A 14308-nucleotide genomic window follows, 5' to 3' on the forward strand; every position below is an offset into this window, starting at 1 on the left:
AAGTCACATTCATGCTGTCATTAGAATATGCCCTTAAACGGAGGCGGGTTTAAAGGGTTAAGACAGAAAAAGATACTTGGAACAGGGAGATACCAAATACTGGCATCGAATCAACAACATAACTGCACTCCAGTCTCAGAAAACGCGGGGTCTGCAGATTTCAGTTTGCAAATTGTGACAGCAGATGGTTGAAACCTGCCCCCATACAAACCCCATGCCTGAAATGGCATTGCCTGCATCTACACAGCCTGAGAAGAGAGACTTGGGTTTCCAAAGAACTGAGTGAGTAACTTCTACTCCCACATATTGAGATGCCTGTCACAGAGGGTACAGGACACCTGAAACAACAGCAAAGTATCTGGCCACTATTATATAGCGAATAAACTTTTATTTAAATGTGGAAGGAAAAGAAGATCTAGGGAGATTTATCGCTCCCTGAAATTCAGAGAAGTCACACAGGCTCCTTGTCAGCATGTCAGTGCTTCAACGAAAGGATGAGCAGGTTCTTTAAACCACAGGCTAAAGTCAGTATCAGCACAGATCGCACAGAGACTTCATCTCCATGTTGCTTCCCGATTGATACAATCTGTGTATGAGGAGTAATCCAAATATTGGATTGCACATATTTGGCAGGTCTTGCACCCCTCTTCACAGACAATGGTTTTGTTATAACTCACAATGAAGTTACTGTAATACTGCTCAAACAGTGTGCTGTGTGGCACAGACAACCGCTTGGCCATTTCATACAGGCTTTCTGGCTTCAAGTCTTCAATACCATAAGCTTTAGTCAGGATGTATTCTAATTTCCAGTTCGATTCGTTTTTCTTGTTGGCGTCTCTGAGGTCCAAGTAAAACTGCCAAAGATCCTACAGTTTAAAAAAAAAAAAAAAAAAAAGAAAGAAAAAAATAGGCACCGCTGTATTGCTTTCTTCCCTGCTTCATTAAGTCTCGAGAGTGATATATTGATTAGGAAGCTGTCACTCCTCATTACTCACAACCGAATAGAAGGTCACGTCCCACCCCACGAGCTGGGCTTACACCCAAAGCTGGTACTTGCAGTGCGGTAATGGTGGGGGGATGGGGAGGAGAAGAAAAAGGAGCCACAAAAGGCAGCAGTGGCAGTGTTAGAGGTCTTTCCTCTCCAAACGGTAAACCAAACTCCATTATGCTCATGTCTGCTTTAGGAGTGGGGCGAAAGAGTGAGAACTAGAATTTTTTTTTCTGTGGGCACTGCTTGACGGGCAGAATGGACAGAAAAAGAATGGCCCAGCAAGAATCTAAGGGAAAGGGAGAGACGGAGATGCAGGAGTGAAATCTGCACAAGAAAGAGCAGCCTGTATTAGCATAGGTCTCCAGAGAGAAACCCCAGTCCCACTCAAGCTGCAGGATGCACGGTCGTTGAACTCAGCAACGTAAAGACTTTACCCTGAATTACAGCGAGAATATCCGAGGAATTCAGAGGCAAAATAATTATACAGGATTCACTTTATCTCCAAAAGATCACATGAGACTACAGAACAGAAGTATTCTACTTTTTTTCCTTCTAAATTTATCTATCATTTCCTACAAAAAGTATAAGCTGTATAGGAAGGTGCATGATTATGAAATACATCACATAGTTAAAAGTGCTTTTCTTCATCTGCTCTTCTACCCCCTTTAGAAGATTTCACGGACTGCATTCCAAAGCTCCGGCTATCAGCGGCAAACAACATTGGTATGTAAATAAGCCCAGGATTTAGGTGAACCTTTTTCCCTGTTGCAGAGCTCCTTGCAAACAGTTTTAGGATTCTGCCCAGAAAATTTCTGACTGTCTTTGATTCTATGTCGTAAGAATACTCGACAGAGAACAGGAGGTACTGGGTAGTCCCGCAGGCACAGAAAGACTGACCAAGTTCTCCTTCAGGTTTCCTTTCCTTTGTCCAGGAAGAAAGATAAGAGTAAGCACCAAAGTTCTACCAATAGCCCAAAAGCTGACATCTCACTTTGACATGTATTGATGACAAAATGACATGTCATTTTTACTGACACTATATTTAAACTCTTAAACACTTATATTTAAACTCTTAAACTCTTTAAACTCTTAAAACAATGCTTTAAAATCTTTACTTACCAGCAAGGTATAGTCAAGATCATATTGATACAATCTGACACCAGGGTTATTGGACTCCATCTGCCATACACTCTTCACTGGGGTTACAGCAGGTGCCACAAACAAGGAATTTACTGGCTTTTCTGTAGGAAGAGGGAAGGAGAGGAAAGTTTCCTTTTAGTAATTTCTTTCTCAAAGAGATGTTTTTTGTAGAAAACCAACACAGCAAGAACCAGAGTGACTGGCTTAGGCACATTAGCATTTTTTTTCCCCCTCAATTAGCTATATCACTGTGAACTACTGGATAGACCAAAACCTGCATAAAATACCACAGTACACATTCCAGTGTGTACCAGTCAAGTTTGTCTGTACTACAGGCTTCCCATCAATTTACTACCTGAGCAAAATGGACTTGCCTATATGTAAGGTCTCTCTATTTTGCGTATTTCTACTGAAGAAATATTCAAAACATTCAGTTGTGGTCTCCATGCTCTATTTTACATGTTGCTTTATTTATTTATGATGTTATTAGAAACACCAGAGTATCATCACCTGACCCTGACTGCACTCATTTAGACTAGCCCAGCACCTAGTATATGAACACCCATCTTCACAGCAAATGAAACATCTACACAGGTTTTAATCAGCCAGGATACACAGGTAAGTATATTGAAAGGTTCTCAGTGGAACAAAAAGGAAGCCCTAACTATTCCTTTCTCCGACACATCACAGCAGTGAAATCACAAGGTCAGCTTCCACATATGACAAGAAGCTTTGAAAGCCTGGAAATCAGTAGATTCTTCTGCAGAAGACAAAACTGATCTCTGTATCTCAGTACACCAATCTTGGCTACAATATTACATTCATCTTGAATTCTCCGGAATTTTATCAAGAGGATACTGGCATGAAAAGAAGACAGCCTAAAACTGTACAGATAAACACAAACTGTATTTAGCTACATGAAACTTCACTGCTTAAATTTTGTCAAAAGATGCAAAATTTTAAAAATAATTTGGAAGCAGCTACTTGCACATGCAAACTGCAATGACAAGGCACCAAGACCAGTCTGTCCTCAGAGAAATCTGCAGTCGAGGTGATGATTTCATGCACAAATGGGACAAGGTTTAAAAATATGCAGGTGTAAGACTGCCTTGAATACCATTAAAATAAAAAAATATAAAAAGCCAGTTCTAGGGCTGGATTCCTTTTTACTGGAGATCAATTCCATGAGAATGCCATGTAAAAAGGTAAATGATTTAGGATATTGTTACCCCACTCAGCATTCTGGACATTGCTTTTATGAGTTCATATAAAACACAGATAAAGAGCCAATTAATATTTGAGTATTTTACAGAAACCAAGCAATGGACCTCTCACTGTTCTATAGTACAGACACAAATATTTAACCAGCTACTTGTTAGAGATCTGTTAAAGACGTCAGAGTGCTTCATATGGCCACGCTCATGCTTAAAACTACAGGATTTCAAAGCAATAAACAAAATTTTCAAACCTGGATGCTTTTCTTGAAGGGAAATTAGCTGATCTAAGAGATGCAACAGGCAGAGACTTTCTTTCCCCTGCCTCCTGCTCACCCTTATCTTAATTAACTTTGAAGCAGCAGGGAACTCAGCAGAGAGGCACAGTAATGATGCAGGAAACACAAGAATGCAGCGCATGTCCAGTTGGCCTGAGAACATTCCCTTTGACACATTACACAATAGCAACTGGCTAGTATAATCTGCCTGTGTCACTGAGAGTGCGGAAAGACTAGAAATTCTTGTCTAGGCATAAGCTTTCATTAAAAAAAATAGGAAGCTTGGGTAGCCTCTTCTGACTTAAAAAAAAAAAAAAAAAAAAAAAGACAGTCTGCCTTGCAAGGTTCTCTGGAAAAAAATTTAAAAATGGTGAGTGTGTGAGGCTTGAACTCTTGTAGATAAATAGCTGTATTTCCCAGTTTCCTTTTCAATTATTTGTAACAGGCTGACTAGTAAAGGCATGCAAGAAAGTATTAATTTGCTTTTAATCAAGAAGAAAAAGATGAAGGATTCAACAAGCATCATTACCTTCTTCATCCAGGAGGACCATGATACTATCTCTATGTGTATGTCCAAAAAACTGCCCCGCAATAACACGACTGTATTTCCGAAAAATCTTTACCAATCTCTCGTTGTAGGACTCCCTGATAGCTGTAGTATTCTTTGCGTATGGCAAGTAGCCTATTGGTACGTGTCCTATTATATATACCTAAGGAATGAGACACAGAAAGCACAACTAGCACCTTCGTTTGAAACTTCCACTTGTGGCTGTAACTTAGAAACGGCCACCACAATTTCACAATAATGCTATCTCTGAAATGGCATTCTGAAAGCTGTAAGTCATGACAGTTTTGTTACATAAAACACAAACAGTAAGAATGTTTCTATTCATAATGAGAAAAAACAAACAGATTTTTTTAAGTGAATTCAGTGCATTCTTGGGAAAAAAGTTCCCATAAATCTATGTGTGATTTTAGGCCAAAGGAAGATTTCATCAATTATTTCAAATGAAAACGTAAGTTACTAGGGCAAGACTTAGGATTTGGCTTCCCAAGGAGACAGTAAGAAAAACATGTTAGAATATTACAAAGCCTGCGTGGTCAGAGCATCCTCAGAAACAGACACATGGATGAACTGGTTACAACGCTTCTGTCTGAGGTCGAGACTTGGTTCCAGCTGCACACACCAACGAATATGCTGCAGTGCTTTGTCAGGAAGGGAAACCTCTCCTTTCCCCCAACTGTAATACAGTATTTTTTAAATTACAACACCGGAGCAAAATGTAAGTATGTTCCAAATTAAACACTTTTCCTGGTCAGATGATGAGCCGATCCTGCACCAATCAATCAAATATGAGCCAACAGTTTATAACCTCACTTCGAAACCTGAGTATTATAAGACAATTTATTATAACACTCAAGTCACAGCAATTGCTGCAGCTTGGCTAAGTTTTGTGGTTGACAAACTCCTTTCTGATTTTTATTTTTGATACTTGTAATTACATCGAAATGTAAACGAAACACGCTTGCTTTTGTCTCAGGCCGCAAAATGTACATTTTAACACTAAAAGCTACGAGTAAAAAATGTCAGAAACAAAAATGAAAGCATTAAGTATTCCCATCCTGGCTTCTACAGTATTTTACATAGTAGGAAAGAAAAGGTATTTTACTGTATATTTTGAGAAACTGTATTCAACTATTTTATTAATTGTTGTAGCATAATGTGCATATTCAAGGAAGAATTATTTTAAAAATGAAATTTCAATTTTTGCAGTATCTTTGGCAGCATTAATATTCTTCTGGAATCGTGTTCATATTTTCATTGTCTCTACTTTTTACTACTCCTTTTTTTCTTTCCAAAGTTTAAACAAATAATGCTGATGGGTTCTGTTCACAGCCCCTACCTTTTCCTTCTTTTGTGAAGAGGTTTCTAGTATTCCCTCCAGCCAGGCAAACTGGTTGGCTGGGTCAGTGATATTCACAGTTACACTGTTGGGGCTGTAATATAAATTTGTGTTCAGACTGATTATCCTGAGTGGTTGAGAGCTATCGCTGGATTCAAACAGCTGCGTGTAGAAGCCACCTGTGAAAATAAGACCAACATAATCTGAAAAACGAAAAGCTTCAAAGCACAACTTCAGAATGGAAACACAGCACTGACAAAATACCCAGCATTACTCTTTCTAATAAAATAAAATATGTCATGTTTATTCAAGTCATGCATCACCTTATCACAACAGAACACCTTAAGAATCTGGTTTTAGCAACATTTTAGTACGAAAAGTTGACACTTAATTTTTTATGAATTCTTGCCTGTAATTGCCGTTGCGTTTATTTCACAGTTTTCAGATGCAATTATCCAACTGACATGCAAGAAGTGCCCTGTAACATTTCTTCCACACTGAGAGATGCAGTAATTGTTAAAAAGTTCACATTTCTTGAAATACTGCAAAACATATAGGTTCCTTCTGGAAGAATTGTTTAATAGCCTTGTACTTCGGAAGTCATTTATCTAAAGAGTGGCATATGACATAACATAAAAATCACGTTTTTCAATCCAAGCTCCTAAAACTCTCCATGGCATACAGAGCTTCTTCAAGGGATGCAATTTCATAGTTCATAGAATCATAGCATGGTTGGAAGGGACCTCAAAGATCATCTAGTTCCAACCCCCCTGCCATGAGCAGGGAAACTCTCCACTACACCAGGTTGCCCAAAGCCTCATCCAACCTGGCCTTGAACACTTCCAGGGATGGGGCATCTACAACTTCTCTGTGAAACCTGTTCCACTGCCTCACCACCCTCTGAGTGAAAAACTTTTTCCTTATATCTAATCTAAATTTGCCCTCTTTCAGTTTAAAGCCATTGCCCCTTGTCCTATCACTACACGCCCTTGTAAAAAGTCCCTCTCCAGCTTTCCTGTAGGCCCCCTTTAGGTACTGGAAGGCTGCAATAAGATCACCCCAGAGCCTTCTCTTCTCCAGGCTGAACAGCCCCAACTCTCTCAGCCTGTCTTCATAGCAGAGGTGCTCCAGCCCTCGGATCATCTTCGTGGCCCTCCTCTGGACCCGCTCCAGTAGCTCCATGTCCTTCTTGTGTTGCGGACTCCAGAGCTGAAAGCGGTATTCCAGGTGGGGTCTCACGAGAGCAGAGTAGAGAGACAGAATCACCTCCCTCAACCTGCTGGCCACGCTCCTTTTGATGCAGCCCAGGATACGGTTGGCTTTCAATGGAACCATGGCAACAGAGCTATAACAGTGTACCTTTACTTAAGGTCTAGCTCCTTTGAGGGTTTTTTTTTCCTATTAAGTTTCTACTTCCACTCTTACCCAGAGTTCCTTCTCATGCAGGACACAAAAACACAAATTAAACGTCCAAATCCCTAATTTTTGAGTGGATTAGAAATCGGGTTGAACTTTTCGGTTCTTTGCTAAAAAGGAAAATCATAGTTAGGATATCAATATTCTCCCAGTTTAGCAAGTTGGCCACTAAATATGATACAATTAAAAGTATAATCACCAAGACTACATGCTATCATAACTTGAACAAATATGTGCCCATTGAATTTGCTCTATATATAGATCCAAATCAGAAACAACATTTCATCTATTCTTTCACAACCAAATTTAAGTCTTCTTGTGCATCATATGCCTTTATCTAAAAAGTGTTATGAGGTCTTGAAGGCAGTAAGATATTTCACATGCATTGGTACAAAGTCAATAATACTATACGTGTTACAAGAAGCAATAATTATTGCATCAGAAGAGAATAAATATACCCTGAACATAAGCATTGCTATTCAAAAAGACAAGTAACTTCTTCCAGAAGAAGCATTACAGAAAATCCATTGGGCTGATTCATCCTATGAGATTTAGCTGAACAAACAGGACAAATCTATAGAAACATTAGTTCTCTGAGCCCTAGATTTACAGTGCATTACTGGCATACTTTACCTTTTCTGAAGGTACTGAGTGCTTCATCAGTTAGCCAAGGTTTCCAGAAATCTGCTACAGCATTGTACACTTCACTGGTAGTTACAGGAAGCTGATCCTGTGAGAAAGCAGAACCTGCCTAAGCATCTCAGCATTCAGACACCCAGGGAAAAAAATCACTAAATTATCCCACCTGACCTCTTGCATAACACATAAGTGTATCCAGTCATCACCAGGAGGAACTCAAGAAAGGAAAAAACCTTCTGAACATCCAGTATTGCTGATCAGGAACAAACACCTGAACTTAGTCAGAACTAACTGCGTGGCCTTGTTAATGCATCAATAAACTATGCCAGAAATATTTCAAGCCTTAGGAGCACAGCAGAGTGGAAAACCATACATTCTGCAAAATTAATAAATATATAAACTGAAGATTCAAAGACTAAAGATAAAGTTTCTTGGAGGAAAAGCTTGAACATAAGCTTCTTTTATAAAAGGTGAATTTTTCAAGCAACTTGGGGTTCATACCAGCTCCCCAAAACTCCACTACAACCTTCAGAAACATTCTGGTGAAATTCACAAATATTTCCATGATATCCTGTAGTTCTAGTAAAAAAGCATTTAAAACATAAAATAAAAGTTTTGTCAATGTCTTCTCCCACCGGCTCTAATTAGGGCTGTAGCACTCTTCAGGTTGAGCCACGCAATGCCCACAGGCTGAGAAGAGCCATGCTCTCATCTAATCCTGACAGCAAGAACCCAGCCTGTCCTTGCCTTTCCTAAAATACCTGCTTGGACTCTTAGTGCTAGAAGAAAAAAACAGAGGTCAAAAAATAGGAACAGTATTACAATGCCTGTTTTCTTAAACATAAAATTTGACCTTTCTAAGATCTTTGAAACGAAACCTCTGTTATCAGAGGCTTAGGCACTAAGTCTCTGTCTAGGAGCAGTGCAATCAGAAGCCTGCTCAGACATCTGTTGCTTGCAGTGCACAGACACCAGTCATTAAGAAAGCTCTGAGCCAAACCAGTTCAGCCAGAGCTAACAGTCACTAACAGACACAGCAAAACCTGATCTCAGATAAGAGGCCATGTTATGGACTGAAGGTGGTTTGCACCCAGGCAAGTCGGTGCTCTGTGAACTTGTGGATTACACAGCAGTTCGGGAATTTGTTTTAAGCAGGGGCAAGGATGTGAAACAAATCTGACTATGCAGAAAGACCGAGGTCACGCTATACGATCTGAAAGGTACCCCGATGCCTGATTAACCTGAGTTGTACTTTTAATAGGCTCTGCAAGAAAAATCACCCGAGGCCATTAAATTGTTAAGACGGACAGATCAGAACGCAACAGAGAGCAATAAAATTCTTTGGCGCATGGTGAGCGCGCAGCTTCCACCCTTGCTCTGGAACAGCCCACAGTGCACGGCTCGCTCCACATCGCTTCCAGCCTACGGGACGTTTGCCAAGCATGTCCACATCAAAACCAGAAATGTCATCAACAGAAAAAAACAACAAATCCAACAACCTGAAACGACCCCAGAGTGGGGAATTTCTGATCCCATGGTCTCTTTCAAACAGCAAAGTATGTCAGCTCTGCCCATCGGTGAAGCCTGCCATCATCAAGCAGTCGCTCCTGTGTGGTTTTGCGCAGAGAGAACTGCAACAGTTATTCCAATCAGCAGCCTGCTTCAAAATCTATTTGCTGCCTAGGTGCCCCTCCTGACCATCTTTTTTCCATCTTCTGATTTCAATTCACAAACAAAACTCTTATTTGTTGGAAAAGCCACTATGTTCTTTGGCTACAGGGTTATTGTATACAGTTTTTTTCATCCCTATCAAAGGAGACTGCTGAATGACAACTATTCTCTGTTAAGACTTTTTAAATAAAACAAAACGAAAACAAAACACTGAGTGAGACTTCAGTTAAGATGTTATTCATCAAAATGCTTTACCAGTGGTTTCTGGTGAACCAACCAGGCCCCGTGTCAGTGCATACGACAAGCTGAAGCTATACTATCAGAGTAAGAACACAGAGACTGAAGTCCCAGCTTGGTTTGTGCACTCACATTTCCAACATTACGTTTAGCTCTTATTTTGTCTCTCACATTTCCCTTTCCCTGCTTTGAGCACCTCTGTTACTCCCTGATTCGGGAATCACTAACTCCAGCAATGATACAGGCAATAACATAATCACCTACTACACCAAGATATACCCTGATAGGCCTGATGAATGACACAAAAAGCTGGAATAAAAGTCTTTGGGGGTCTGAAGGGATGTTACTGAACTCCCATTAGGCATTTCAAACAAAATATTTTAGTTGACCTGTTTCAGATCCAATGATAGAATTTGCTTCTCAGTCCTGTGTGCTGCCAGATCAACCCTCAATATGCTTTAAAGGACACATGATGCAACTGTTTACTTTTCAGCTATGCCAAGAACAGCATTCGCAGAACACTGACAGTAAAAAAAGCACTGTCCTCAGCTGCAGTGGCATATGTACCCAGAAAATCATCCATGTGAATGTTTCTAAGTGTCCAGTAAGGAAAGAAAAAAAAAGACGTATTTTTAATAATAGTGGCAAAACTATGGGAACGTTACAAAAATTCTGCCTTTAGTCTGATAAAAAAACAATCAGTGATGTCAGCAGACAGCTTTCCAGTAGGCCTTGAATCTTACCACAGGCTCACGGATGCACTAAGGATGTCATTTCTGTTAGATTAAGTTACTGTTCACACACACGACTTACACAGCAAGAAAAAAGTGCGTACTAACTACGATGAGACCTGGTGGTTCCAAGCCACGGGCAAAGATTAACAGCAGATTTACCTGGCATCAACGTTTGCTTGGGTAACAACACAGAGAGAGAGATGTACTTTCTGTTCTTGACTGGAACTATTTATAATTTAAAATGTTAATTGGAGAATCATAGATTTCTGTTTCCAGAATAAGAGTTAGACAAATTTAACTCTTATTTTCCACACCTGCTTTCTGAGGGATTAGAAACACAGTCAGTATGATACATAAAAGAATTTCTAACTTGTTTTACCTGTGGCCAGTAGTCATGATTTCCCAAGGCCGGGAAAACCTGAAGATCTGGAAAGAAATTATGAATAGTAGAACTCATATTGCCAATTATGCTAACGACCAACTTTGTGGAGAGTTCTTTTACAGGAACATGAGGAGGGCTATCTCTGAAAAAGGAAAAGGCTTTATTAACAGAGGTTTATTAGCAACATAAGGCAAGGTAAAAAATTCTGCACACACATCTACATTATAGCATGTAATCCTACTATAGACTCTTTAATTAAAATCATAGAATTGCCTGAAAGGCCCTGTGAAAAGGCTTTTTTTAAAAAAAAAAAAAACACAAATGAGTAGACTAATGTTTATCCTATGACTCACATTTAAAATAACTAAGGCTGCTTAGAAATTAATTCAACTCCTTCATTTTGAGCAGTTTGTGTTACGTATCTTCTGTTATCTGCACAACCTTTAAAGTTTATTTTTCCCTTTTTAACAACATTCTGTGAAAAATGAAGTACAATAAGGTAAGTGAAATAAATTAATCGCTTCTCTTTACATATTCGTATTTATTAACACTCTTCCCTCAGCAAAATTAAGTGACATAACATCTATAACCCTTCCAGCCGAAGAGACTATTTCTCACAATCATGTAAAGATACTAATCTCTTTGACAAACTACCCATTGATGTATACCATAAAATTAACTATGCGACGGTAGAATGGAAAATTTTGCTATGGCAGAAGGGTAAATTAATGCTGTCTTTTATGAACAGCTAGAAAGCAACAGGGCATGGTACTATCGAGCTACTCATACGCCTCCCTTTCACACTTTCTTCTCCAGTCCCACTGCTAAGGCACACAAAGCCTCCCAGATAACACCTGTGTGAGAGAGAGAGCAGTGTTACGCCCATTTTCTAATAAGGAAGATCTGCACAGAAAAGGAAAACGTTTTGCTCAACAGGGGACTGCGCACATCCAAAATACTGCAATGAGGGCCCGTGAAACCACACTTTCTTTAGAAGCACGTGCAGCTATGAGTGACGGTAACGAAGAGAGAGACAGCATCTACAACACTGTTATCCTGTCCCCACTAGCCCCTGATCTAGCATTCATAAACGCACCAAACCTCAATAGTAACTTTACACACTTGAACAAACAACATAAGCTATAGCAGATTCTAGCTACTCCTTACAGCACCAGATGAAATATAGTTAAAAGGTATCTTCTAAAAAGGAATGCACTTTAGATTTAATGACCTTAAGACCTACAAAATCCAATAGCTTGCACAATAATTAATTCCAGTCAGTTATTCCTCTGATCTTTATTTTTGCTTTTTCCACTTCCCACACCATTTCTATTAACTTAGGCTAATACAGGCATGTGGTAAATGTCCCCACGAACGGTCCAACAATATCCAGAAATTATTACATAGATCAAAATCTGTTCCTCAAGCCTTATATTCTCACTCAGTCTTCCACATACTAACCATTCAGACAACTAAAGGGACTACTTAAAAGCAGCATTTGTGAGATACTGAACTCAGATCTGTTGGTGCAAATAGAAACTTGTGAATTACTGCACTATATGGTTATCCAGCTGTTAAAAGCTTAAACTGCAAAGTGACTGGAAGACTTACCCCGTCCAAATCATGAATGAAACCTGCTGTTTTGAATCCTTCATGAATGCAAATGCTGACAAAATAAGTTCATATGGAGAATCACACAAAAAGTCTCCAAAAGGGCCTGGGTTGGAGGCATTGGCTCCTTTGGAAGAAGAACAAACTTTGGTGCGATCAGGGGTAATGTGGTAAGTCGGATCTAAATGTAGGTCAGATACATGCCAGAACTGCCCTGTTTCCAGAAAACAAAGATTAAAGAAAATGCATTATTTGCATTTGAACTGGATACACATGGGTAATGCCAAGATTGCTCCGGTTTGTCTACTGTTATTCCTCTTCCAAGTTTTGAAAAGAAGAATAAATTTAACAAATTGTTGATTAGCCTGCCCAGTAAGTGTGGGCGAGTTCTGCATTCCTGACAAGAGTCCTTCACGTAGTGTGCTTAGAAAAACTGAAAACAGAAGCAGAGGCATAGGCTTAAGCTATTCAGCAGGAAAAAAATAGAGGTTGGTAGGGACTGGAAAATCAGCTCCTTTTCATTAATAGCAATCTGGAAACTGGAGAGTAGAGGCAGCAATAGGACTTCTCCACTCCACCTGAAAAGAGAGGGAGTTGCATTTTAATTATTCTTCCAGACTTCCCCTGGCTGGAAGCTACTATAAAAGATCAGAGTCTAGAAAGCAAGCAAGAAACAGCATGTGTGTAAAGATTTCAAAATTTCAAAGCTCTTCTCTCCAGCAGCAAAGAGACTGGGCTTCTCATCAGAGACAGGTGTGTCAACCTTACCTACTCACTGCTTTCCAGGCTGACACACTCAGCCACTGCTACTTAGCACTGCATGAAAAAAGGAGCTGAGAAGTATAGGAACATGGTGAATAAGATGAATTAAGCTTGTATTAGACTACCAGCCCTCAAGTTCCACGTAAAGTAAGAGGAATTTCTGCCAGTTTCAAAGCACTTGGGAAAGGCACACCTGTATCTGGGGTAGAGGTTGTGAAACCAGTACAGATATAAATTGATTTTTCCCGAGGTCACATGCTCGCTTTGTGGCAGAGCGGGCAGCACTCCACTGGACCCCAGCGAGTTTTATTTCGGGAAGTAAAGATCAGCAGCGATCTTCGAAATTCGCAAAACTGTGACTCGTACCAACAGGAGACAGGGAACTGCTTGGACTCTGCTCCGCGTTTGGTCCGAGGCACACAGGTGCCACAGGGAAGGAAAATCCTGTGGAAACCACTCCAGAGCACTCACGTGCGTACGCCGCTGTACCACGGGTGGCACCGGGCAGACCATGTGCGTGCCTGCTGACAGCACAGGCACCCAATTTAATGTTTGCAGTGCGTGCCCCAGGACGCCGTGCCACAGGCAGGGCAGGGATCACCTCGCCTGCCACCGCCTCACGAAACACAAACCCCCTTCGACGCCCCCCGACCTGAACAGCCGGGTATTTACTTGTCTGAAAGCCACAGGAAGTTGGAGCCAGGAACACCGCTGCAGCAGCGTATGTGCGGGCAACGGCGCGACGGGGAGGGACAGGAGGCGCAGGAGGGGAGCGCGTACCGCGGGCCTCCCCCGCCGCCGGGCCTCCCGCAGCCGGGCGGCACCGCGGGCCGCCGCTGCCGCCCGGGGCCGGGCTGCCCCTCACCCGCCTCCCCCGCCCTCCGCGGGCGGCCCCGGCCGGGTCCCTGCCCGCCGTCACCCTGCGCGGGGGCGGCCCCGCTCAGCCGCTGCCCCCCCCCGGGCGGACTCACCGACGGCGGAGCGGGGCCGCGGGGCGGCCGGCGCCGCCTCCAGCGCGGAGCAGAGCAGCGCCAGGCCGAGGGCCAAGCGGGCGGCGCGTACCCCCCGCCACTCCATGTCGGCCGTGCCGGGAGCGCCCTGCCCGCTGGGCTGGCGGCCGCTCATGTGACCGCCCCGGCGCGGAGGAAAGGGGCGAGCCCCGGGAGGCTGGGGCGAGCCCCGGGAGGCTTGTGCAAGCCGCGGCCCTGCGCTGCTGCCCCGGCACTGCCGGAAGCCGCCACCGCGCCCCGCCCGCACGACCGGCGGCCAAAACGCGCTCCTGCCCGGAGCCGAGCGGCAGCCGTGCCGGGGTGACCTTCAGGAGGTGCC

At 42.1% G+C, this 14308-nt stretch overlaps 1 protein-coding gene across 1 annotated transcript; it reads right to left on the reverse strand.

Moving 5' to 3' along the window:
- Positions 1 to 554: 554 nt before the first annotated feature.
- SMPDL3A (sphingomyelin phosphodiesterase acid like 3A) lies at positions 555 to 14056 on the reverse strand. Its single transcript, XM_086632105.1, has 8 exons — positions 13951 to 14056; positions 12218 to 12431; positions 10604 to 10748; positions 7577 to 7673; positions 5528 to 5706; positions 4153 to 4333; positions 2111 to 2232; positions 555 to 866 (listed from the first exon to the last, which is right to left on the reverse strand). Exons 1-8 carry the CDS (start codon positions 14054 to 14056, stop codon positions 555 to 557), a joined length of 1356 nt encoding a protein of 451 aa, XP_086488231.1.
- Between the last annotated feature and the right edge of the window lie 252 nt (positions 14057 to 14308).

Source organism: Tauraco erythrolophus, chromosome 2 (genome assembly GCF_009769465.1).
Source record: "Tauraco erythrolophus isolate bTauEry1 chromosome 2, bTauEry1.pri, whole genome shotgun sequence".
Lineage (NCBI taxonomy): Eukaryota > Metazoa > Chordata > Aves > Musophagiformes > Musophagidae > Tauraco > Tauraco erythrolophus.

Bases quoted from the DNA above. Each gene is read 5' to 3' on its own strand.
- SMPDL3A (XM_086632105.1), bottom strand. From the start codon at position 14,056: ATGGAGTGGCGGGGGGTACGCGCCGCCCGCTTGGCCCTCGGCCTGGCG. The intron at 12,432-13,950 runs GTGAGTCCGCCC...TTCTGGAAACAG, and splicing joins GCGGCCCCGCTCCGCCGTCG to GGCAGTTCTGGCATGTATCT. The intron at 4,334-5,527 runs GTAGGGGCTGTG...CTCATTCCTTAG, and splicing joins CTTCACAAAAGAAGGAAAAG to GTATATATAATAGGACACGT.